The sequence below is a fragment of the Rhinatrema bivittatum genome, chromosome 9, assembly GCF_901001135.1.
Source record: "Rhinatrema bivittatum chromosome 9, aRhiBiv1.1, whole genome shotgun sequence".
Lineage (NCBI taxonomy): Eukaryota > Metazoa > Chordata > Amphibia > Gymnophiona > Rhinatrematidae > Rhinatrema > Rhinatrema bivittatum.
This window is the reverse complement of record NC_042623.1, coordinates 137,464,721-137,491,491: the sequence shown is the minus strand read 5'-3', so window position 1 is coordinate 137,491,491 and position 26,771 is coordinate 137,464,721. Positions and strand designations below refer to the sequence as shown.

Here is a 26,771-nt window from a genome sequence, read left to right as displayed (position 1 = left end):
AACTCAGGATCAGGGTAGGTTGCGTCATCCCAACCTTCAATCCCTATCTCTCACTGCATGGATGTTGAAAGCTTGATTCTGCAACCTCTCAATCTTTCAACTAATGTCTCAAGTGCTTGTAGCTTCACGCAAACCTTCCACTCGAAAGAACTATCATGCTAAGTGGAAAAGGTTTACCATGTGGTGCACACAAAACAGTATTGACCCTTTTTCCTGCACTATATCATCTTTATTAGACTATTTGTGGCACCTCTCAGACTCTGGTCTCCAGACCTAATCTATAAGGGTACACTTAAGTGCAATCTCAGCTTATCACAATACTGTCGGGGATGCACCGATATCAGTTTATGAGAGGTTTAATTCAACTTAAACCTCCACACCAACCACCAGTCACAGAATGGGACCTTAATGTAGTATTAACGAGGCTCATGCGTTCTCCTTTTGAACCTATGGATTCCTCTGATGTTAAATTTCTTACTTGGAAGACGATATTCTTAATAGCCATTACATCTGCTAGAAGGGTTAGCGAGTTACAAGCACTTGTCACATACTCATCCTACACAAAATTCCTACATGACTGAGTGGTACTCCGTACACACCCAAAATTTCTCCCCAAGGTAGTTACGGAATTCCATTTGAATCAATCTATCATCTTGCCTACTTTCTTCCCAAAACCGCACACTCACCAACGAGAGAGGGCTTTACACATCTTGGACTGTAAACGTACGCTCGCATATTACTTAGATCGCACTGCAGCCCATAGGAAATCCACCCAGCTCTTTGTATCTTTTGATAAAAACAAACCTGGGAAAGCTGTGGGCAAACAAACTCTAACTGGTTCGCAGATTGTATAGAATTCTGTTATGAAAAAGCAGGCCTCCCTCTCCGAGGGCGAGTAAAGATGCACTCAGTAAGAGCAATGTCAACATCAGTAGCACACTATCGTTCAGTGCCAATAGCTGACATATATAAAGCCACAACATGGAGTTCTCTTCACACCTTTGCGGCTCACTACTGCCTGGACAAGGAAGGAAGACCAGATTCAGCCTACGGACAGTCTGTCTTAAAGAACTTGTTTCCAGTGTGATCCCAACTCCTTCCACATCCATGATTTCAGGCTGCCTCATTTTTCCCAACAGTACACCAGTTGTGCTTGTTGCACAAACTGTACACTGTTGGTCCAATACAAGGATGACTCAGCCTGTAGCTTGCTAATCACCCATATGTGAGGACTAGCATCCTGCTTGTCCTGGGATAAAGCAAAATTGCTTCCCTTGTAATAGGTGTTATCCCAGGACAGCAGGATGTAGTCCTCACAAAACCCACCCGCCACCCCGCGGAGTTGGGTCCGATACGTTTTATTATATTATTTTTGGCTAAAGCTTATTGCTACAAATGAGACTGAAGGGAGACCCCTGTGGCTCGAGGGATCATGGCATGCTGGGCATGCTCAGTGGGGCTCAGTGTGCCAGTCAAAAGTTTCTAGAAACTTTGACAAAGTTTTCCGGGATAGGGCTCTGTCAGTGATGTCACCCATATGTGAGGACTACATCCTGCTGTCCTGGGATAACATCTATTACAAGGTAAGCAATTTTGCTTTCACATCTATCCAGATAACTTTGCCACAGTAAATTAGATAAAACTATTGCTAGAGATCTAAACATTTTCTGAAGAACCATATGAGTAACATTTCCTGTGTTTACAGTTTGAATACTTATTGCCTTTTGTGTTATTTCTATGATCTAGTGACATTTTCATGGTTGTGACTTTTGTCTTGGCACTTTTCGTACAGGTTCAGGCCAGAGCTGGCCTCTTCCATGGAACTGAGCTGTTGTGCAAACCTGTTGTGAGCACTGAGATACCAGCGAGGAATGATTGCATCTGGAATGAAACTTTAGAATTTGATATCAATGTCTGTGATTTGCCTAGAATGGCTCGGCTGTGTTTTGCAGTTTATGCTGTGATGGATAAAATGAAGCCAAAAAAGTCAACAAAGGCTCCTAATCTCAAATACCAGACCATCAGGAAAGCTGGCAAAGTGGTAATACTTTCATTTGTAATTACTATAATGTTAACATGTCCTGCTACAGAGGAATCTCTAATTGTACATTTTATAAAGGTTAGGCTGGCCCTGTGCAAGGGAGGAAATCTGGGTTTAGAACTCCTGTGAGTTTTGGCTGATTGGACCTGAGCAATCCAGGCAGGGTGGGAAGATACCTTCCATTACTGTGGTGATCCCTGCGAACCAATCGGTGGCACCCTTGGGCTAGCCATTATTCCCTGAGTCATCTGGACATGCTGTCTGGCAAGGAGGAGAGAGCATTTAAAAAAAAACCAGAAAGATGAAAGAACAGTGTGTGCTGTACAGGTTTTGTACAGATGGAGTTGTGCACAGGTCTGTTGTCGGCTCTAGAGAATTCTGCAAACATCCCGGTTGCTTTTCAAGATAAAATAGCAGTAAAGTAAATGACAACAGATAAAGATCAAAAAGGTCAATTCAGACTGTTTGCAATCCTTATCTATTAATAAACCATGGCATATAGTAATGCACTATTTATCTTTCTAGGAAATTCTGCAGAATAAATAGAGATTAAAAGTAGTTTAATACAGGCCTCATTGCACAGCATTGGCAATAGGATCTTTAATATTGGGTTAGCTATGCTGCACTTTATTAGAAATAATTGTTAATTCCATGGTGGGATCCACAAGGACAGTTTTGTCATCTAAATAACTTAGGAAGCTGTCCAGTCTCTTACTAGACTAAACTTAAATATACTCTAGAATTTAGTGGTAGCCAGGGCATAATATAGGCCATTACTGAAAATAAATGACTAACCTTTTTCAGGCTTTATGGTTTTAAAATGGAATAAGGACAATAGGAAATATGTTACAAAATAATGATAAACTAAGGAAGGTAATTTTCAATAGCGTGCATAATTCAGTACATATGTGCATCAGTAGATGTGCCTAAAGTTACGCTTATGTTTTATAAATTCTGCAACAGGAGCCACAATTTATAAAACCCCACTTATCACTATTCCAAAGCATGCATGTATGTTTCAATACTCACATTTTTAATGAAGTGATAGGCATAATTTAATTTATCTGTTTAAAAAAAATACACACATATTTTGTGTTAAATAATTCTAACATATGCATGTAATAAAACTCCGATTAAGTGTGGAGGTGGGTATTTTATAAAGTTGTACAATGTACGTGCATATCTTGTCTAAGAAAATATTTGTGCATGCTTCCAAGCACCAGTTCACCATCACCTCCACCAGTTGACCCATGCCCTCCACCACTTGCTCCCCCTGCCCAAAAACTGCAGATAAAGGTATTTTATTTCTGCAACTTGATTAGCAGATATAAAAGCATTTGTGCATTTTTTGTTGACATATTTGTATACTCCTTATATAAAATATGTAAATGTATGCACACTTTCAAACCCTACCCACCCTCAAACTGCCTTCTCGGTATGCATATACTTGTATGTGTAGTAACAGTACACGCTTATTCTCACCCTCTTAAAATCTACTTATAATGCACAGAGAATACTTATACATGTCCATGCCAGTTTCACACGTATAGCCCCCTGCATAAGTCAGAAAATTTACCCCTTAATGTCTTAGCTGCTAAATTCACCATCTCAGTTCTTTAAGTATATTCCATTAACATACAGTCTGACAAAGTACATAAAGAACTTTCAACTGCTGAGTGACCCTCCAGAGATTGTCTGTTTGTCCATCATTGAAAAATAAGAACTTGAGGGTTCTACAAATTTGCACAGTCAAAATCATACCATTGTTCAGGAATAAAATGAATATTGAAGCAGGCTCCTGAAACCTGTTCTAGGGGTCCCACAGCCAGTTGAGTTTTCAGGACATCCACAAAGAATATTCTTGAGATAAATGTACTTGTACTGAGTTTCCAATGTATGCAGATTTCTCATGCATACTCATGGTGGATATTCTGAAAATCGACCTGGCTGTGGGGTCCCTAGGACAGGTTGGAAATCCTAAAATGAATGGAGTTACTTCTGCCAAAAGTCAGGGGCATGGTAACTTTCCAAACAGCCATGCCGGCGCACATGTACGCATGAATGCCAGCTCGCGCCAGTGGATGCGGCCATTTCATACCATACGTACGTACATGCATGTATGTTATAAAATTGGCAGTATGTGCGTACAATTTTATAGGGACGTGTGCATGTGCACGCAAATGCTGCCTCTACTGCATAAGTAGGGGGATTTTGCTAGGCACGAGCACCGATGCAAACACCTGTTCCAGTTCGTTCCCAGTACACCCCGGTAAAGGGCAGGACTTCCTACACCCCCTTGTTAGTCTCCCTTTTACCCTGTTAGCCCAGACCCTTCAAACCCTGCTGACTTGCCCTGATTTTTTTAAAAATTTTAAAACTTACGCGCCATCCACGGCAGAAGTAAGTTAAACGGTAGGGGACTCCAGTGTGCGCTTGTGTGCATCAGTACTTATGCACAGACTTCATGTTACAGACCTGGAACACCCGTGTCCCACCCAGACCTTGCCCCCACACCCTGCCCCGCTTTTGCCTTTTCGATTTGTGCGCATAACCAGGAGATACCCGCGTACTCAGGCACTTCTTAAAGTCCACGCTTTGCCCGCCAGCCCAAGACACGTACATATCTCCCGGCCTTGGTGCGCGCAGGGCTTTTAAAATTCACCTTTAGGAGTTTAATAGTTGGCATTTTTAACTTTGTCTCCCTATTTTGCTGGTCATGTTTACTTGCAAGACTCCAACAAATACTGGTTCTGTGATAGAGGCAGTGTATTGTATGAGCACTTTTCAGCACTGCAATTTAGAAATCTATGTGAGAGAAAATCTAAAAACTAACAAATGTCAGTGTGGAATTAACACATGGTTTGATAATTTTGAAGTCAATAATTCTGCCAAATATATTTGAATCCACAAAAAGATAAATGGGCATTATGGGCTTTATTCAATAAAGATTTGTTAATAAACATAGTGAAAATGGTTAAATACTATCTTATATATTACTTGAAAATCATACTGTGAACTGTAAGGGACTATAAACTTATTGATCATCTGTGATGGAATTTTAGTGGTCTTAACTATGCATTATGATGGTGCAGCAGCTGAAAAACAATAGTAATGCTTTGCAGTGTGGGACCCACTTAGTATCTACCTCCTAGAAAATGATTATGAATTACTAATTAGGGATCCTTACGTTAACGCTACAACTTAGCTTCACAGTGCTGTATATTAATTCAGATCCTTTATTTCCCTTTGTATTCTCTAAAAAGTGAATTTTAAAAGCCCGGCTCATGCATCGGTTGGGGAATGTGCGCACAAGTCGGGCTGGTGCACGCCGACTGAATTTTAAAAGCCGCCCAAATCCATGCATATCTCCCGCTGCGCACACATGTCAAGTTTTTCAAAGCAGGACATGGGTGTGGTCTGAACGGGGCGTGGCCAAGAAATGTATGCGTAAATACTTAAGCGTCTGAGTACGCGCCCAGCTCTAGTAACATGTAAGTTTATTTCTGCTAGGGACGAGGTGTAAGTTTAAAAAACAATACAAAAAAACCACCTCCTGCAAAATGGCTTTTTAAAGGGTCTGGGGGGAGTGAAGGCTATTAAACCCAGGGGGGTTTGGAAGACCTAGCTGTTAACTGGACGAACTTGTGAAATTGGCAATGAGTGGTCAGCGACCCTTTTAAAATTCCACAAATTTGGTAGATGTGCGATTTACGTACATAGGCACGCTTCCACTTAAAATTGGGCGCACAGATATGCATAGTCATGCTATTGTATAACATGCGCGTGTTCAAACGCAAGTTATAACATGTGCGCGTATACATGCGCAAATTATAAAATGCCCGCGTATCTGGGTGCATGCCAGCCACGCACATGCACCAAAGAGCACCCACGTACCTTTTTGAAAGTTACCATCCCTGTGTTTCAACTTGGTCAGTAAGTTAAACTGAACAATAATAGTTTTAACTGAAACTGTTAGAATGAACATTATGCTAAGATTGTGTGATCATTCAAATACTATATGTGAAACTGAATTTCTTGGCTAACGCTTGTTTCCTGTTGATAGCACTATCCTGTAGCATGGGTAAATACCATGGTCTTTGACTTTAAAGGACAACTGAAGACTGGTGACATCACATTGCACTGCTGGTCATCATTTCCTGGTAAGACATAAGCAGTAATCTGGAAACCTGTGGTAGAATTCTGAAGTATTTATGGAAGAATCCTGACTTAAGTTTATGCAATATTAATAATTCAACAGCTTCTTTTCAATAACTCACTTCTAATGGGGCAAGAACAGAGCTTTTATCCTTTCTGAAAAACTTTTTTTTACACACAGCAAAATACTCTGGGTTATAATCACAGTTTAAAAAAATGTTTATAAATGTAGAAAACGTTAATGTATATTTCAAAAAGGTTATTAAGCCACAACAATAGCATATACCAAAATCCAATTATTTACATTTATCCTTGCACATTCACCCCTCTAAAGTTGAACCACACATCACCAACTATCATCAAAGGCAAATATAACAAAGGAGGTTACACATCCAGGGCACTTATCTATTAAGCACCTTTGTGAACTCTTAATTCATATAGACATAATTCTGGTGCTGTATCTTGTGTAAAGTCATAGATTACTCCACAAAAAAAAGTTCTTCAAAAAGTGCAGTTCATTGTAGGCTGGACAAATCTTCCTATATTCCAGCAAAAATATGCAGTTCACTGCAACCTAGAGAAATATAAAATACTGTTCAGTTATTCCAAATAAGTTTTCAAAACAAATGAACAAATATTTACAGTTCTCAAGGCGCCAAGCCTTCTTCAAAGTCGATTACACAATGCTCCAACAATGCTCCAATGTTCCAAAGATTTCAAAAGTATAGATCAGAAGTTATTAGAGGGTGACCGCAGATCACAGTCCAAACTTGGAAATAAAGCCACTCTAAAGTTGATCAAATATCACATCCTATCTGGCTCGAAATATCACATTTTTCAATCAAAATTAAGTTGCATTTCCAGTTCCATTAAATGTATCACATTTATCAGTCAGAAAAAAGTAGCATTTCCAGACCCAATGCTATGTTTTGGAAATATCTACCTTCATCAGGGGAAACAAATGATAAATATCGGATTTAAAAAAAAAAAAAAAAGTTGTTGTCACATAGCAACTTAAAAATCACAAAATAAATCTTATGTATGGAGCACTTACATTTATTATCTGGACAAACTCCCCTAAGAATTTCACAGGCAGAAAATGGACTCGCACCTCTGGTGTCAACTTTCTAATAAAACTCTCAAAGCTCTCCCCATCCCCATGGACCAGTCAGTCAAAAAATGCACCTATCCATCTCTTTATTGAATGCAAAGGGAACAATAGTGTTCAAAGACTGAATTCAGCGGGGTTCCCTTTGTTAGCAACTTGTCAAAATTCCCCTCATGGGGATTACTTCGAGGTTGTTCAAGAACAGTAAAGCGGAAACCTTCAAATGTATATTTAAATGCAATACAATATTCAACAAAAAGGGGGGGGGGGGGTATCCTATAAACACTGGCAACGAATGCAACTATGGTGTTCTAATATTAGAGTACATAACAGCCATACTGTTTTTTGCCAACATATACCAGCAAACAAGGGCACCGCATCATGATAAGGTTATAAGGCTTGCCTTAGACATCCTGTTGTATGTAAACCGGTGTGATATGTCAAATCGAATATCGGTATTGAAAAATAAATAAATGATCATGAGCAAATGCTCCACTGGCCACATGGACGATGCCCTAATGGTACCCTGCAAGGGAGTGCTAGAAGGCTGAACAAAATCAGACTGAAATACTATTTCTTTGATATTCCGTCCTCCCTTGAGGGCAAACAAGGGAGGCTCACATTTTTCTGAGTGTCAAGGCTTAGGTAATCATGGTCCCACCACAATGTCTTTGATCTTTCCTTGTTAGAACACTGCATAGTTTGGCCATTACCTTCCACAGCCCATAGCACCCTCCTGTTCCCCGATGTCCTCATCCAGGTACTAGCCAGGCCTGACTCTGCTTAACTTCTGAAATCAAATAAGTTCAAGTTTTTCTAAGCCAGTGGTAGTGGGTTAGTAATATCTAGTAATACTTTATCTTTTGCATCAAATAAGTTTTTGTTTTTGTGGCATACTTACAGCAGTGCTTGATTCTTAAGAAGTCTTTTGACTTCATTAATGCATGCTTACATTGTACTCGTGCAGAACCTCATAGCTGCATTGAAATTGGAAAAAAAAAAGTCACAAGTCTGTTTAGTTGGAAAATGAATACCACAAGTCGGTCATCAGTTTGAAAACGGAGAGAGCCATCATCAGTTGGGAAGAAAAGGCAAATTGTATTCAAAATTAAAATTGAAATACTTACATAACATTATTTTGTTTAACAGCAAGTTCATTGTTTTCCTGCAAATATATTTAAGAATCAATTTACCCACTTTGTTGCCGGAAAAGAAGCTGCAGTGAATTGCTGTTTGGGAATGCCAATAAACAAGTGTTTGCTATTTAAAGCTGTAGCAAAGACTGCATGGGTAAAAATGAGCATTCATTGAGACATTTTAAGCCTGCCTGACTCAGAGTAGCAGAATGCATTAGCTGCCTCATTATCCCTTACTGGACATAGTCACTCTAGTTAATGTCTGTCTGCTTTTTAAAAAAAATGTAAATTAAAAGACAAGGAAATCATGCTGAGCATGCTTGGGTCATGATGTCAACATGTCCAAAGAGCAAAAAGTGCTTGCCTGTGTTTCTAGTTCCATTCTGCCTTATTTACATACTCTGAAACATTTAAAGTTGTGTGCAAATGTTTAGGCATCTCTAGTCATTTGTATATTTCAATGACTCTCTAAGTGAACAGAAGATGGAACAGCCTCTACATGCTACAAAGTTAAACATAACATTTCTGCAATTTTTAAAGCAAAATTACTATTTAGTTGCTGATTTTATAAGATTGAAAGTAAAACTGTGAATATGGTATTTGCAAATGTTTTGACACCTTCCATTTGATTTATTACTATTTTTTTGTTTAAAAAAGTTAAGGCCCACAAAGTTGATTGGCTTTGTTTGTCTTCACCTCAGTAAGTGAAGGCCTATGTCAAAGTTGAACAAATATTCCGACCCTTCTAACATCTCAGAATGTGATTGTTCTCTCAATTTTCAACAACCATGGGCTCCTTTAAGCAATAGCTGTTTGAGCAGTTGAAAATGAAGATAATTCACTCTTACTAAGCAGGGGAAGGCTATAAAATCTTTAAATGCTTCCAGCTAACAACTGCAACTGCCAGAAACATTGTTAAGAAATGGAAGTTAAATTAAACTGTCGAAGTCAAGGCAAGATCTGTAAGACCAAGAAAAATCTGATAAAACTGCCCAAAAACTAGTCAGATCTGCAAAACAGAACTCACAAATCACTATAAATGGCCTGCTAAAAAGTTAACTGACACTGGAATAGTTGTCCACAATACAGTGGTTCCCTGTACATAACCGGATCAGTCCAGACAATGGGTTGAGCAGATGGAGACAGAGAAAAACTGAAAGGGTATCCTATATCAGGACAGAGCCCACCCTGCGTCCCTTCAGTATTTCTCTGTCTCCAGCAGATTCAGACAGTTGAACCTATGGTTCCCTAGATTTGTCTCCTTTTCTTCTCTTTGGGGATTTCTCTTCTCTTCTCCCCTCTGGGTTGATACAGGATCAAGCAAGTATTGTTTGTTCAAAATTAAAAAAAAAAAAATTTGAAGTGAGACTAAGTTATCTCCTAGCTCTTACTGGGTCCCAGGAAGGGGACTTGTCCCCTTGAGTATTCAGCCTGGGACCCATTTTGCCTGGTGACCTCCAGCCTGGCTGCATGGGGTGATACTGGTGGTCCAGTCACTCCCCCTTCTTTGCCTAGTCTGTACCTGCTGAGGTTCCTGCCTCAGGTCCCATAGCAGGGAGGTGTTTTTTTTCCTCTGTTTGGCTAGTTTAAAAAAAAAAAAAAAAAGATGCTTACAGGCATTCGGCAATTGGCAGCGTTTTCATTACAATTACTGGGGAAGGAGCAAAGCAGGGTTCGTTCCCTTGCTTTGGCTCGTGATCAGCCAGGCACTGCCATTTTTCTCTGCTGCTCGAGCAGGTTCCCCCCCCCCCCCCCCCCACTGGAGTACATGCCGCGTTCCTCGGCCTGCCTTGCCTGCGGGGAGCCTGCTTCGCGGCTCTCCTGCGATGGGCTTTGCTCATCATGCCTTACCGGAGGGGAGGGTCCCTCTGGGGCAGTGCCTAAATCTCCGGCTCAGGGCCGGGATCGTGAGACACACTCATAAGCTGGCTCCCGCGCAAAAAACCACGGGGAACAGAGACCATCTTGTCTTGGGAGCTCCCTTCTCACACAAGCCCTACTGAGCTGGCGGAGCCGATTTTTAACCCGTCACTGCCCAATCTCAGCCCCTTAGATTCCCCGGGTCCAGTTTCTGACCCCCCCCCCCCCCCCCCTTGCCTAGCAGGGTTTAACATCGTTTTTCTCCTGAAAACGTCCTTTCTGGCTAGTTTAGAGGAAGACTATGATCCCTCCCCGGGTACCCGCCCCCCCCCCCCCCGGCTAAGGTCCCTCGGGTGGTCACAGGCCAGGGTCCTAGAGCCCCAGACTTACAGGCCAATGCTAGGGTCAGGACCTTACTGGGCGTACCAGATCCCCCAGACCCCCCTCAACCGTCTCCTGCGCTGGATATGGATCCTGACTCAGATTTGGCCCTTCCGAACCCGCCAGTCAACCGGGATGATCCCCGGGTTCTGCGACTGTTCCAACGAGAGGAACTTGAAACGCTCATTCCTTTTGTCCTCGATGAACTGGGAATTGAAGCTTCTCCAGAAGAGCCCCCCACTCCTTCGACTTCACGCACTGTGCACCTGGTCCTGGCGGGACTGAGAGCTCCACCGCACACTTTTCCATTCCACCCCATGCTTGTGCAGCTCCTGCTACGGGAATGGGAGTCTCCCGAGTCAGGTCTCAGGGTGGGCAGAGCAATGGACAAGTTTTACCCTCTGCCTGACCAATGCTTGGAGATGCTTAAAGTGCCTAAGGTTGATGCTTCTGTGTCCGCAGTTACCAAACACACCACCATCCCAGTGGTGGGGGCCACGGCAGGATCAGAAGCTGGAGCTCAATCTCAAGAGGATGAAGTTCTGGCTCTTGGAGTTTGGGCGACAGTTTGTAGTAGTCTCATCCAGCAGGCAAGTCTCAGGTGGGTTCAACAATTACTCAGCACCTGGGACCTCCCGTCTGCTGAGGTGGAACAGGCAGAACGGCTGGAAGGCGCGATTGTGTATGGGGCTGATGCCCTTTACGATCTCTGGGTGCAAGCCAGAGCTTTGGTTTCCACGGTATCTGCCAGACATCTTCTCTGGCTGAAGAACTGGGCTGCAGACTCCTAATGTGCAGTTGGGCACTCTCCCCTTCAAGGGTGAGGTGCTTATTAAATCCTTAGGCGACAACAAGGTTCAAAAGCTGCCTGACGACCGCCCCAAACAGTCCAGGTCATTTTTTCCATTGCGCTCTCGCTTCAGGGGACAGCGCAAGTACACCAAGCCAAGAGGAGCCTCTCATCGAAACACCTCCAATAGACCTCAAGCATGGCCCCAGTCCTTTCGAGGCAGACGACCCTTCCGAGACGGTTCCCACCAAGGTTCCGCCGCCAAGCCCTCGCAATGAGATGTGGCTGGCCCATTCCTCTGTTCCAGACTTAGGTGGTCGGCTGTCCCTATTTCTTGAGGAATGGGTCAAGATTACTTCGGATCAGTGTGTCCTCGAGGTGATTGAAAGAGGTTACGCTTTAGAATTTGCTTGAGATCTCCCAGACCTCTACTTAACCTCTCCCTGCGGAAGCGGCCGGTGGTCTGCCAGACACTCAACAGGCTTCTAGCACTTGGAGCCATTGACCCGGTCCCCCTCAGGAACAGGGATTCGGCCAGTATTCCATCTACTTCGCCATTCCCAAAAAGGATGGCTCCTTCCTGCCAATCCTGGATCTTAAGAGGGTCAATAGGACCCTCAAGGTCCCCCACTTTCGCATGGAGACTCTAAGGGTGGTCATAGCGGCAGTTCGCACAGGCGAATACCTCGCTTCTCTCGATCTGACAGAGGCCTACCTTCACATCCCGATCCGGCAAGAGCACCAAAAGTATCTTCGTTTCCACATTCTGGGGCGGCACTATCAGTTTCGGGCACTTCTGTTCAGTCTAGCCACCGCGCTCCCCGCACATTTACCAAGGTGTGATGGTGGTAGTGGCAGCCTTCCTCCGGCAGGAGGGAGTCCTAGTCCATCCATACCTGGACGACTGGCTCATTTGGGCGAAATCAGAAGCTCTGTGCGTGGCAGCAGTCAACAGAGTATTGTCGGTCCTCTCTTCCCTCGGGTGGATAGTCAGCTTCTCCAAGAGCTGCCTCAAGTCCTCCCAGGTCCTCGAATTCTTGGGAGCTCACTTTGACACCCGCGTGGGCAAAGTGTTGTTACCCGAGGCTCGGGTGCTCAAACTCATGGATCAAGTGCAACATCTGATATCTCTCTCGGTCCCCACGGCCTTGGACTACCTCCAGGTGCTGGGTTCTATGGCTTCAACTATAGATTTGGTTCCTTGGGCCTTTGCACATATTCGTCCTTTACAGAAGGCTTTGCTGTCCCGCTGGAAGCTGGTCTTGGCGGAGTTTCGAATGCTGCTGTCGCTCTTCGAGGTTACCATCGCCGACATACAGTGGTGGCTGTCTCTCGCCCACCTATTGAAGGGGATGCCCCTGGAGACACCTCTGTGGATTATTGTAACGACGGACGCAAGCCTCTCCAGCTGGAGAGCGGTGTGTCAGACTCAATTTACGCAGGGATGCTGGTCTCCTGTTCAATCCCACTGGCACATCAATCGTCTGGAGGCCCGAGCGGTCCGCCTGGCACTCAAGGTCTTTCTGCCCCTGATCCATTGCAAGGCAGTGCGAGTTCTCTCCGACAACTCACCACAGTAGTTTATATCAATCGGCAGGGGGGCACCAGAAGTCGTCCGGTGGCCCTGGAAGCCAGCAAACTGCTCGCCTGAGTGGAACATCACCTAGATTGGCTGGCAGCCTCTCTCATAGCGGGGAAGGAGAATGTTCAAGCCAACTTCCTCAGCCAGCAGTGTCTAGACCTGATGGCCACTCTGAATAACGCAAAGGCTCCCAGATTCTTCAGCCGCAGAAGAGAGCACTGCTCCGATGGGGTGGATGCTCTGGTTCTTCCTTGGCCTCGTGACGTTCTCCTCTGTGTTCCCACCTTGGCCTCTGCTGGGAAAGGTATTCAGAAGGATAGAACTTCACTGTGGACCTGTTATTCTCGTAGCTCCGGAGTGGCCTCGGCGGCGGTGGTTCGCAGATCTGGTGAACCTTGCGATGGGCGGACCTCTTCATATTGGTCATCTCCCAAATCTCTGTCAGAGTCCAGTATTTTTCAATCAGGCGGATCACTTCTGTCTAGCAGCCTGGCTTTTGAGCGGCGGCGACTGAGGAAGAAGGGTTATAAGGAAGAAGTTATATCTACCCTGTTGCGGGCCCGTAAGCCTTCTACCTCCCTCGCTTACGTTCAGGTGTGGAGAGTGTTTGAGAACATGTGTGCCAAGTCCGGAGTGCTGGCGCGCAAGGCTCCGGTGTCCCAGGTCCTCTCCTTTCTGCAGAATGGCCTTTCCAAAAGTTTGTCTTTCATTTCTTTGAGAGTACAGGTTTCAGCTCTCGGGTCCCTCTTGGGGAGTATCGATGGTTATGCGGTGGCGGCTCACCCGGATGTTGTTCGATTCCTCAAAGGGGCCAAGCATTTGAAGCCGTCTGTCTGGGCCACTTGTCCTTCGTGGAGCCTTTGCTTGGTGGTTCGTGTTCTTTGCGAGGCGCCCTTCGAACTCCTCCGGCAGGCCACACTTAAGGATCTAACTCTTAAAACAGTGTTTCTCGTTTTTATATGCGCCGCCATGAGGGTGTCCGAGCTCCAAGCATTGTCTTGTAGGGAGCCTTTTCTTCGCTTTTCTGACTCGGGGGGTCTCCCTCAAAACGGGCGTGTCTTCCTTCCACGTCAGTCAGTCGGTGGAACTCCCTGCTTTTTCTGCTTAGGACGTTGCAAGCACTTCTGGTGGTGACCTACGGCGCCTTGATGTAAAGAGAGTACTGCTGCAGTATTTACAGGTTACAAACGAGTTTCGAGTCTCTGATCATCTCTTTGTCTTATGGAGTGGTCTGAATAAGGGAAGCAAGGCTTCTAAAGCTACGATTTCTCACTGGCTAAAGGAGGCGATTGCGTCAGCGTATATCTTTCGGGGCCGGACGGTTCCGGAGGGCTTAAAGGCCCATTCTTTGCGTTCTCAGGCTACTTCGTGGGCGGAGAGTCAGTCGGTCTCTCCTCAGGACATCTGATGAGCAGCTGCTTTGAAGTCTCTGCATACTTTTGCTCGTCATTATCGCTTTGATGTACAGGCGCCAGTTTTTGGCTCCTTTGGTAGGCAGGTGCTTCCAGTGGGACTGTCTCGGACCCACCCTATTTAGGGAAGCTTGGGTACATCCCACTGTCTGGACTGATCCGGGTACGTACAGGGAAAGGAAAATTGGTTCGTACCTGCTAATTTTCGTTCCTGTAGTACCACGGATCAACCCAGACTCCCACCTTCACTGTCTACTCATGGTATGTCCGCTCGAAGTTTTCTTTCACAGAATTTTGGATCGGCTTACTTCCTACCTGAACTACAAGGCACCGGAGGTACTCATTATATTGTTTTCCATGTAAGAGCAACTACTTACCTGTTGAACCTCTGTGTTCCAGTTGACTGTTAATTTTTTACTTGCTTGATTTTATTCTGGTTCACTTTTTCAGTTATTTGTCTGCTTTGATAATGTTTATACTGAAGGGACGCAGGGTGGGCTCTGTCCTGATATAGGATGTCTTCAGTTTTTCTCTGTCTCCAGCTGCTGGACAGGAGGCTCAACCCAGTGTCTGGACTGATCCGTGGTGGTACAGGAATGAAAATTAGCAGGTAAGAACCAGTTTTCCTTTACCCAACAATTATCTGCATGGGAAAGTTGTCAAAAGGAAATCTTTTCTACGACTTCACCACAGTAGTAATTGTCTAAAGTATATAAAACAAAACCTTGTTACTTTAGATTATGACTTTTGTGATGGGGTCATAGAAAAAGTTTCTATTTGACATCTCTCCTATGCAGATTATATAGCTGTATTTACCCCAGCTCATTGAAATCAATAGTGAAAACTCCAGCGCTTAGACATGTAAAAGAATGTTTATGCCCTCAGAAAACAAACTAACAATGCTTTAGCAAGCTGCATGGTATAAGGATCTATGGGCATGCAAAGCCTGTACATGTCTAAATGTCCCCCTTAAAAAAAAAAAAAAAAAAAAAAAAAAAAAAAAATTCCATCTACAAACTTTGTTCTGCATCCCTTTAACAGCTATCCTCACTGTGAAATGAGAACAATCACAGGTATGAACGACACACCTTTTCTTTACATACACTATACAATGCTTAATTATTGCATTGTACCATGACCTCAGAATCTGATATGGTATTGATGTTGAAAGCTTTTATTTAGCCACTCCCTACTGTTTTGAATTTAAGAAAATCAGATTGCAGCTCTTACCCAGAAGCCATAAAGACATTATATGTCTATATATATGTTATGCATATGGTATCAGCAATTAAAGAGGAGGCTCGTAAGGAAGTTATTCAGAAGTTGTATGGCTATAATCAGAAAGTGAAAATGACCAGAATATAAATAAATAAATAAATAAATAAATAAATAGATGGAGAGCGGGCCAAAAAGGGGGGAGCAGCAGGGCCAAGAAACAAACTATTTCAGGTACACTGGCTAGAGTTGCTATTTTATAATATGGATAAGCTGTTTTGATTAAAATGAATGTTTGTTCTGCATCTAAAGCAGTGTGATTTATGACATGACTTCCTGCCCTGAACCTGAAAATTAGACAGAATGCAGAACCTATACATGATTCAGTTTATATCTATTAAAATTGATCCATTTCTGTGAGTGCTGTTAAAATGAACACAGGTACTTACTGTATTTCAGCTGTTGATATTGTTTTTACTTGTACCAACCTTCAACATACTCTGTGTCTGTGGCAGTCCCGTCCCGTTCCCCCCCTCCCCCCCCTTCTCAAATTGGAAAAACTCTTGGGAGATGACAGGGCTGCTGTGGGGACTGTAAGCACAGGCTATAGCTCACAGCCCCACAATTCATGACCACCTTCCCGCTGCATCTTGCATTTCAATAATACCACCTGCAGTTCGTGAGCTTGTGAGCGGTATTCTTGAGAGTTTCTACTTGAACTTCCAACAAGTACACCGTTTCCACAACTGATTAAAAGCTGGTTCTCTCAGCATGATTGTAAAATATAGAATATAGAAGTTGCTAATTGGTATTACAACTTGTGTTGTGGGTCAGTGATGTGGTCATTCTTGATGTCAAGCACGAAGCTAACTATTACAATAAGATGTAAACAACTTGAGGCAAAAGAACCTGCTGAAACTTTTAAATGGATAATTGTAAACCTATTTTGGAAGGATGAATTTCCATATTTTAAAATTGAATAGCTGCCTGCGACTGACCACCACTATTAGGTGAATGGGATAACACAAAGCTCAGCTATACTTTGTTCACGTTCTAAACATGATACCTGTTATTTTTTTGGGAGGTTTGTTTTGTGTTTTTTTTTTGCTATATGTCACATATATTGTAGAAATTTTTAGCACTCAGCTTTTCCTTTGGTTGTCAATACTGAAACTGTTCTTTGTGCTCAGCATATTTTCTCATAAATACACTACCTTGCTTACTTCATAGTCACAAGTGTTTGACTTAAAAAAACAAAAAAATAAAAAAACAAATTTGTTCTGGAATGTTTTAGATGAACTTGAAGAAATGCTGAATCCAATGGGAACAGTACGGACAAACCCTTACCCAGAAAATGCAACAGCTTTGTTTATAAAATTCCAAGAATACTCCAAGCTGTCTATTTATTATCCTCCCTTTGACAAGGTAAGATGTCGGTTTAAAGGCATACATTAATGCTGGGAAAACGTTGGCTGGGAAAGTAAATTGTTTTTGGTCTGCTTTGTGAATTCTACTCTACCTACCTTTTTAATTTTGTACTACTTAAATATTCTGTGAACAGGATGTACCAGGCAGCCTCTTGCACAGGTTCTTTCCAGCTTCAGAAAAACAATCTCAATAAAGAGCTTATTGTGAAGTAGTGTTGGCTGTGGAACAGATGCCTACTGTAGCTGGATCTGTCTGCCCCAGTGCCCAGGTTTATTAGTGGTATCAGTCTCTGATTATCCAGTTTGAAGAGAAACAGGCCTGTTACAGTATTATCCTGCATCTAAGCAATCAGAAATGAGCTAGCTATCTTTTTATCGCTTACATAGGTTTGGTAATTAAAGGAGCAGTACTGTCAAATCTTCAGAATAGAAATTTGCTTCTTTTTGGCTCTCTTGGTCCCTCATTGCAGTAATATGTTTGGCTTAAAATTTAACTTTTATTTATTTAAGGCACTGTCCCCATTTTTATCTCCTTTCATGAGTCCACGCTTCAGTTGTCCATCCTCTTTTTATATTTATCTGTGTGGTTCTGTTCATAAAAGCACAACAACCTATATGAACTTTCAAACATTCTAAATACCTCTTTAGAAATTAAGGGGTTCATTTTCTAAAGGGGTCGGGGCGGACTCGGCGAAGACTTCGCTGATGGCGAAAAGGTAGGGCACCTTATCGCTGCCAGTAGCGCGCCCAATAGCGCCACCTTTTACGGTGGCGCCATTGGGTGCGAAAACCGGCAGTGATAGCGCCGCGGAGGTGCGATCGCTGCTGGCGTTCGTAGGCCCACCCCCCCCCCCCCCGTTACTGCTGGATTCTCTAAGATCTGCGACCTTAGAAAATCCAGGCCTAAATTTGAATGACAAAAAAACTTTGCTCATTTTTGCCTGTTGGGGTTATGTAAACTTTTTTTTTTTTTTGCATATTCTGTTGTAAAGTAACAGTTCACAATTTTCACAATATCAATCTGTTTTGGATTTTTTGGGTTGATCTTATTCCTTGATCTTTTTTTCTATAGGCTTCTGAATTTTTCTTAATTTAGATTATTTCCTTGGGCGCTCCTGTGACTGTATGGCAGTGCTGTGTGTTGTCATAGGGAGGGACCTGGGCTCAATTCCCAGTTCAGATCTTCCTCTTCCCAAGTCAGCCAGAGCTGGAATGCTGCATAAGCAGCGATTATATCGCCTTAAAGGGGAAGAAATTTGAATCGGTCATTGCATTATGGTAACGCCCAGGAGACTTGGGGCCGTGATTTTGGGATTCCAGAGAGATCACTGGTACATGGTCCCCAGCCAAGGATTATTAACAGCAATAACTGGACTAAAGTGGGTTTGGAAGAGATATAGAATGGGGGGAACAATTTTCCAGTTGGCTACAGGCGAGGGCTCATGGTGCCATATCCCGGCCCAAGTTCCAACTCTGCTGGACACCTCAGAAATAGGACATTTCTGGGCCAAGAAAAAAAGTTCCTTAAACGTGGTATAGTACCCATGTGTTGTCTTGTTTTTAGCTGAAAGATCTCTCTCTTACAGATACTTGAAAAGGCTGCTGAAATTGCAAGACAGAGTGACAGCATGAGTATGTCTGTAAGTATTAAATCTGAAAAGTTCGGCTTTAATGCGCGAATGAAGTTGTCCCTTATTTCAGGGATAGGAGTGGGAAGGAGGGAATTGGACGTTCCTTCTCCATAAGGAAAGAAAGCAGCTACAGAAAGTTGATGTGTTTGAACTCATATTCAGTATACTGTAAAATGACTGACATACATCCTTTGTGTATTCAGCCACCAGTCCGTTTTTTTAATCTATTCTTCCAACTTACCCAAAGTGGTAGCAACAAATCAGAATAGAAGTATAACAATAAAATGAGCAAAGTAACAGTTCAAATAATTAAGCAAAACAAAATATAAGTGGATAAAGCAAAACATAATAATTTGATACACGTAAACTTCATCTAAGATAAAACTCATTATATAAAAAATGTTGATCAAATATAACTCCAAAATTGAATGAAATAATAATAAACATAATTAGAAAATGAAACTGTAATTGAACATAACCATTAATTATGATTAATTACATCAGCTATTGAAAGCCTGGACAAATAGCCAGAATTTCTCTCTTTTGTTCCTGAAAAACTGATAATCATTCAAGAGATGTATAAGCTTTTTCAAATTATTCCATAGCTTTAGAGCTTATGTCGTCTTGTGCTTAATCCATCTAGTTTCATGTACTGAAAGGAATGCTAAGAAGCCCTCCTCTGCAGAACATGAGTTGGTAAATACACTGAGATTTAAGATAATCTGGTGCCAATCCCTGGTGTTGGTTACAGGAAAAATATGCCTAAAAGATTACTAGTAACGTTTTGAAACAGCTAACCCCTCTTTTATGTAAAGTTTTCACCTTGACTACATATCAGAACTACTTTTGTATACAATATAAAAGTCATCCTTTAAAATAGTACTGGAACAGCTATTCTTTATATAGTGCCAGTGTTAGTGAAGATGTGATTTGAACCTCAAATACACTGTTTAGTGTGCGCTAACAAGTAGCACTAGTTTTATGTGCAGTTTCTGAAGGGAGGGTTTTTTCCCCACTGGTATCCCTGTACAAGCATATATTGTGAACAGGGATTTTTTGGGCATAAGACCTTTCTGTGCAAGATAATGAAGCTGGCCCTGGATGCATGTTGAGAATTTTAATTGCGCTTCTGTGAATTAACATGAATCTTTATACTATAATCTTGCATCCATGTATCGCTTGACTGCTGGATTGAAAATGAGGTGTGACTGGTTATGCATTTATTTTAAAGTACCCTTGAACGTCTGTCAGGTTGAGACACCCACATTCAGCCAGCTGAGAAGTGCAGTGTTTTTTATAACTATATATGCTTATGTATGCTATGAAGTGAAACTGCATAAGAAGTTGCCGAAGTTGCCATACTAGGTCAGATCAAGAGTCCCTCAAACCCAGTATCCTGTTTCCAACTGTGGCCAAACCAGGTTACAACTACCTGACAAGTACCCCAAACATTAAGTAGATCCCATGCTACTAATGCCAGTAACAGCAGTGGCTGTTCCCTAAGTAATCCTGATTAATAGCAGTTAATGGACTTATCCAAACTTTTTTTAAACCCAGATACACTACCTACCCTAACCACATCCTCTGGCAACAAATTTCAGAACTTAATTGTGAGTTGAGCGAAAAATAATTTTCTATGATTAGTTTTAAATGAGCTACTTCCTAACTTCATGGAGTACCCCCTAGTCCTACTATCTGAAAGAGTAAATAACTGATTCACATTTACCCATTTTAAACCTCTCATGATTTTATAGACCTTTATCATATCCCCTCTCAGCTATCTCTTCTCCAAACTGAACAGCCCTAACCTCTTTAGCCTTTCTTCATAGAGGAGCTATTCCATCCCCTTTATCATTTTAGTCGCTCATCTCTGAACCTTTTCCAGTGCAATTATATCTTTTTTTGAGATGTGGCAACCAAAATTGTACACATTACTCAAGGTGCGTTCTCACCTTGGATCGATAAAGAGGTATTAAGACATTTTCTATTTTATTCACCATTCCTTTCCTAATAATTCCTAACATTGTTTCCTTATTGACTGCTGCAGCACACTGAACCGATGATTTCAATGTATTATTCACTATGATGCCTAGATCGTTTTCATGGGTGGTAGCTCCTAATATGGAACATTACATTGTGTAACTATAGCATGGATTATTTTTCCCTATATGCATCACCTTGCACTTGTCCACATTAAATTTCATCTGCCATTTGGATGCCCAATTTTCCAGTCTTGCAAAGTCTTCCTGCAAATTATCACAATCTGCTTGTGATTTAACTACTCTGAATAATTTTATATCATCTGTAAATTTGATTACCTCACATGTCGTATTCCTTTCCAGATCATTTATAAATATATTGAAAAGTACAGGTCCAAATACAGATCCCTGAGGTACTCCACTGTTCACCTTTTTCCACTTGACCATTTAATCCTACTCTCTGCTGTTTCTTAACCATTTTATAATCCATGAAAGGACATCCCCTCCTATCCCATGACCTTAGTTTTCTTAGAAGCCTCTCTTCTGACAAAGTCCAGTATCTTCTGAAAACCCAAATTCATTACATCTACCAGTTCACTTTTATCGATATCTTTATTAATTAACCCCTTCAAAAAAATGAAGCAGATTTGAGACAAGACTTCCCTTGGGTAAATGCATGCTGTGTTCCATTAAACCATGTTTTTCTAGTTGCTCTGTGATTTTGATGTTTAGTTTCCACTATTTTTCCTAGCACTGAAGTCAGGCTCACCGGTCTATAGTTTCCCGGTCTGGAGCCATCCTCCAGTCTTCAGCTACAATGGATGATTTTAATGATAGGTTACAAATTTTAACTAATTGATCTGAAATTTCATTTTTTAGTTCCTTCAGAGTCCTGGGGTGCATACCATCTGGTCCAGGTGATTTGCTGCTTTTTAGTTTGTCAATCTGGCCTACTACAGTCTTCCAAGTTCACAGTGATTTGGTTCAGTTAATCTGACTCATCTCCCTTGAAAACCATCTCCGGAATTGGTATCTCCCAAACATCCTTGTTAGTAAACACAGAAGCAAAGAATTAATTTAGTCTTTCTGCAATGGCCTTATCTTCCCTAAGAGCCCCTTTAAACCCCCTCGGTCATCTAACAGTCCAACTCCCTCGCAGGTTTCTTGCTTCAGATAAATTTAAAAACATTTTTATTATGAGTTTTTGCCTCTATGGCCAACTTCATTTCAAATTCTCTCTTCACCTGTCTTATCAATGTTTTACACTTAATTTGACAAAACTTATGCTTTTTCCTATTTTCTTCAGATGGATCCTTCTTCCAATTTTTGAAGGACTTTTTTTTGGCTAAAATAGCCTCTTTCACCTCACCTTTTAACCATGTCTGTAATCGTTTTGCCTGCCTTTCTTAATGTGTGGAATACATCTGGACTGCGCTTCTAAGATATTTTTAAACAATGTTCATGCCTTTTGTAAACTTTTAACATTTGCAGCTGCAACTTTCAGTTTGTTTTCTGTTTTCCTCATTTTATCAGTTTTCCTTTTGAAAATTGTGTTAGAGCAGTAGATTTACCTTCCAGTTGTCAGTTCAAATTTGATCGACTAAAACTGTGAAGGATTTCAAAGGGGCATGGGATAAATACTGTGTATCCCTAAAGGCTAGAGGATGGGAATAAATAAAAAAGCTTATCCGGCACTGAATGGCAGTTACTACCCTTGACAGAAACGTGGTGGTAACCTGCTCGGTGCGGCAGTTACTGCCTTGGAAAGCTTGCTGGGCAGACTAGATGAACCATTTTGGTTTTTTTCTGCCGTCATTACTATGTTACTATGTTATAATTGCTATTGCCAAGTGACCCCACTACCGTTATCCTCTCACCAAATCCTGCATGCAACTAAGAATTAGATCTAAGATAGCTCTCCCTCTTGTCTCCTGAACCAGTTGCTCCATGAAGCAGTTGTTTATTCCATCTAGGAACTTAATGATTAGTGTACTTCTGCATGTTCTGACAGGCTAATTATCAGTTAATTAGCCAGTCAGGTCTCTTATTGTTGCAAATCCTAAGATAACTTTATAATATACATGTGCCTTACCTGATCATTCAGGGCATTATCAAGTGCAAGTTTAAAGTGGCACAAGGGTCAGCTTGGTGGCCCTGCAGAAGAATCTAACTTCCGGCTCAGGTCTTCTTGTTCCCTGAGAGGACCGGAGCTGGGGATTCAGCAGAGACAGTGCTTACAGCCCCTGGCAGGGGAAAGGAATCATAATCTTGAACAGTGACAGCACCTAGTAGCTGGATTTAGGGGACCCTGATTGTAGGGTATTGGAAGGAGGCCTAGTGCAAGGATCGTGCTCAGGGACTGTTATTGCAATGACTGGATCCAAAGTAAGTTGAAAAGGGGGAAGGGGGGGGAAGGGGGAATCAAGTAGCTCCAATACTTAGTGTTATAATTCCTTGGCAAAATTTTAATTTGGAATATGTTAATGTCTATGTAATGAGCATTGTTTCTGTTTATTTTTCTTGCTTTATTTTATTTGGGATATTTGTGAGTTCACTATGTCAGTTCTGATTTCATAACTATGTAATAAGACATAGCCAGCCATACTACAGCCTTCAATGCCTCATGATGCCTTTTAAAATAAATATCTTGTTTCCGACCGAACAGCTCAACAACCACATTTAACCTTTCATGTAACATGTGGATAGGGATCTTCATTTTCAGTTTTTATTTTATTTTTCCTGGGAATTTATCAGTGTTATAATGAACAAAAACAGGAGACAGTCGGTGGAAAAGTTTTTTTTTTCCTCTGATTTTTCTACCATTTTGTTTATTATAATAAATACTGATAAATTTCTAGGGAAAATGAAAACAGAATACAAAGGTCCCTACATGTGGACAAACAGGACATTGCCAAAGTTACACCTACAACATTCTCCTGACCTTGATATGTTTGAGAGCAGTATTCTATAGTTGCATTCCCTTTCCAGCAGGACATTGGATTGATTGGGGATTTAGAATAAAAATTAGGAACATGGAAATTGTCATCAAAAAAGCCATATGAAAGAAAAGCATATCGTAAGTGATATAGCACTGTAGCCTAAAAATTGTGCAAGCTTGACAACATTTTGCATTTTTTATTTTGATGGTTTTTGAAGCTTAGGCTGTTTTCATGGTTGAATTCTAGTGTCGTTTTTTTTATCCCCTTCTAATCCATGATAGATGATTTTGGTGAAGCCCAAAGTGTTGTGGTTTGGATGAAGATCTCATTTGGCTGAGTTTGATCCTGCTATATTGGTTTAAACCGTGTGATATTTTAACACACACATTTCAGTGTGGGATTTTTTTGGGGGTGAGGGGGTCCATTTAGAATTTTGTTTTTCCCTTTTTTTTTTTTTTTTTAAACAAATCTAGTCTTCAATGGTCAGATATCTGGCAATAATAGTACATAACTCTAAAAACACAGGAATTGTATATTGAAACCATTTTTTAAAATATTAAACTTTAGTTTATTTGCATTAGTCATCTGCCTCAGGCTACCCTATGTAAATCTTGTTTCCCTTGTTCTCATCTATGGTTTCAGTACTTTATTCTGGCTGAAATGTAACTACAACACTTAAAGAGAAACCATTTAAACATTAACATTTTATAAAACATTTAATCCAATAGCGACCATTTCAAAAGCCCAAAATGTAATGTAACACCTAAACTTTAGACCATTTAATTTTCCTGAATTGTTAATGCTCAGTTTAATAGACTATTTTAAATGTTCTGAATATAACATTCTATCTGAGAGAAACCATCTTAATATTTTGTATGCCGAGAACCCATCTCTCAAGCAACCAACTTGGAATGTCTATTAGTAGAGCTAGCCACAAAAAAGTAATAAGTTCAAAAGTTTCATTCATCTGCCGGTGGCCATTTTTAAATGCCCTTCGGGGCAGCAGAGATAAACAAGTTCCTTGATGCAGGTGGTGTGATGCCGAAACATGGGCCCATGTCAGTGATTGGGTTTCCTGCATTTAACACAGCGTTTTACATAATCGTGTTGTTTGCAAGCTAAATATTTTTCACTTTGTCGATAAGTTTAGCTTTCGAGTATAATTGTAGTGTTGAATTAAAGTTCTACATATTTTTAGATTATTAGTGAACATATGAGGGTTGCACAGTATTATTTTTTGAGTAAGACCAGCAGATGAATGAGACTTTTGGAGCGCATGATATCTGACTCTGTTTGTAGCCCATTGCATGGCAAAGAGACAGTAGATTGCATTACAGCGCTTGTATATGACTTGATGCTGTTTTTTACAAGGTTTTAATAAGCAATATTTTCAATGTTTATTTGTTGTAAAAGATAGGCATAACATTTTGAGCCTGTTATTTGTTTTCTGTGATTTTTATCGAGGTTCTTGCTGTTCTGGTGTTTATATTAGTTGAGCTAGGACATGACAACCCAGTAGGGATCCTCCTGATATACAAACTCCCCCATGTAGCAACTTATTCTCAGTATGTGAACTCCTTGAACTAATTATGAGATTTCTCTGAGAAACAATAATCTAATTATTATGGACCGTTTTCTTTTAAAACTGTTTATTTTATACCACACAGAACCTACCGCTTAACATCATGGCCTGCTATACAATAAGAACAGCATCCCAAAACACAGCAAAACACCCCTGATGTATAAGGATATGCTATACCTCCCCGACTCATTATACGTAAGGACACTCCTCGAGTTCTCTCCATTCCTAGTAAGGCCCCCAGTGTTTTATAAATGTTCACTTTATATTTTAACTGGAACGTATACTGTTCCATCCATGCAATTTCCGTAACCATGCCTTTCTAACAGTGAAGATAGGGGATCCGCTTCTGCATCTGAGCCACCGTCAAGCGTGCCTCGTGTAGGAGATGTCCCACCAATCTTTCATGACCTCCCATGCTGAATCGGTTCAGCTAACGGCCCAGTAGATATAATGTTCGATCAGGCTCCAACGACTGAGAGCAATGGTTGATATGCAGTCCTTATCGCCCTCCCAGAAATCCTGTAACTTCCAACACCCCTACCACATATCAAAATATGTTCTTTCTTGCCCATATCCCCTCCAGCACTCTCACTATCATTAAACTTAGAAGGGAAAATAAACGGTGTCCAATACAGTCTGCATACCAACTTGTAAAGCAACTCTTGGCCTTTTACAACATATTGTAATTCTGCGAGTGTTTCCAAATAGACTTCCTTTCCCTACCATCCCTGGCTTCATTGAAATCTACATTCCATTGTTCCATCAGATGAGAAGAGGTCACTGAACCCCCCCAGTTTGTTTCTATTAGAAATGTAAAGTACTGAAATCAAGTGACAAGGCCTAGAAGTGTAACATACTGCCTCCTCCATGCCCACACATTCCTCTGAAACAAGATTAATTGGTGCTGATCGAGTAATATCTCTGCACAGTTGCAGGTAAAGATAACACGTGGAAGAAGGGATTTTAGTCTCCCATCAATTCCGTAAAAGACTGTAGCTGACCATCCTCCAGCTGCTGACCTAAAAACCTCAGTCCAGCCGTCACCCAGTGTTCAATGTTTGGGGAAGACGTGTATAGTGAAACCTGGGGGTTGCATGACAAAGAGGTCATATAAGATTTAAGACCCTCTGGAATGGCTAGAGATACTGAACCACCCTCCAAACCCTTAAAGTGTGGGAATTAATCTTATGGTTCCTCAGTATCGCCTGTAGCCAAGGAGAGGAGAAAGATGTGTAATAAGGATGCTAAACTACAGCCCCTTAAGAACATGCCATACTAGATCAGACCAAGGCTCCATCAAGACCAGCATCCTGTTTCCAACAGTGGCCAATCCAGGCTATAAATACCTGGCAAGTACCCAAAACCTAAGTCTATCCCATGCTACTGATGCTAGTAATAGAAGTGGCTATTTTCTAAGTCAACTTGATTAATAGCAGGTAATGGACTTCTCCTCCAAGAACTTATCCAAACCTTTTTTTAAACTCAGCTGCACTAACTGCACTAACCACATCCCCTGGCAACAAATTCCAGAGT

At 41.6% G+C, this 26,771-nt stretch overlaps 1 protein-coding gene across 5 annotated transcripts in view; it reads left to right on the top strand.

The window, feature by feature from the left end:
* PIK3CB (phosphatidylinositol-4,5-bisphosphate 3-kinase catalytic subunit beta) overlaps nucleotides 1–26,771 on the top strand; it is a 430,104-nt gene that overhangs the window by 260,721 nt on the left and 142,612 nt on the right. For all 5 annotated transcript variants that reach the window (XM_029615666.1, XM_029615665.1, XM_029615663.1 and 2 more), the window contains 4 exons: nucleotides 1,793–2,041; nucleotides 6,105–6,201; nucleotides 16,975–17,105; nucleotides 18,694–18,747. In XM_029615666.1, the coding sequence (XP_029471526.1) occupies nucleotides 1,793–2,041; nucleotides 6,105–6,201; nucleotides 16,975–17,105; nucleotides 18,694–18,747 (531 nt within the window). The remainder of the gene's footprint in view (nucleotides 1–1,792; nucleotides 2,042–6,104; nucleotides 6,202–16,974; nucleotides 17,106–18,693; nucleotides 18,748–26,771) is intronic.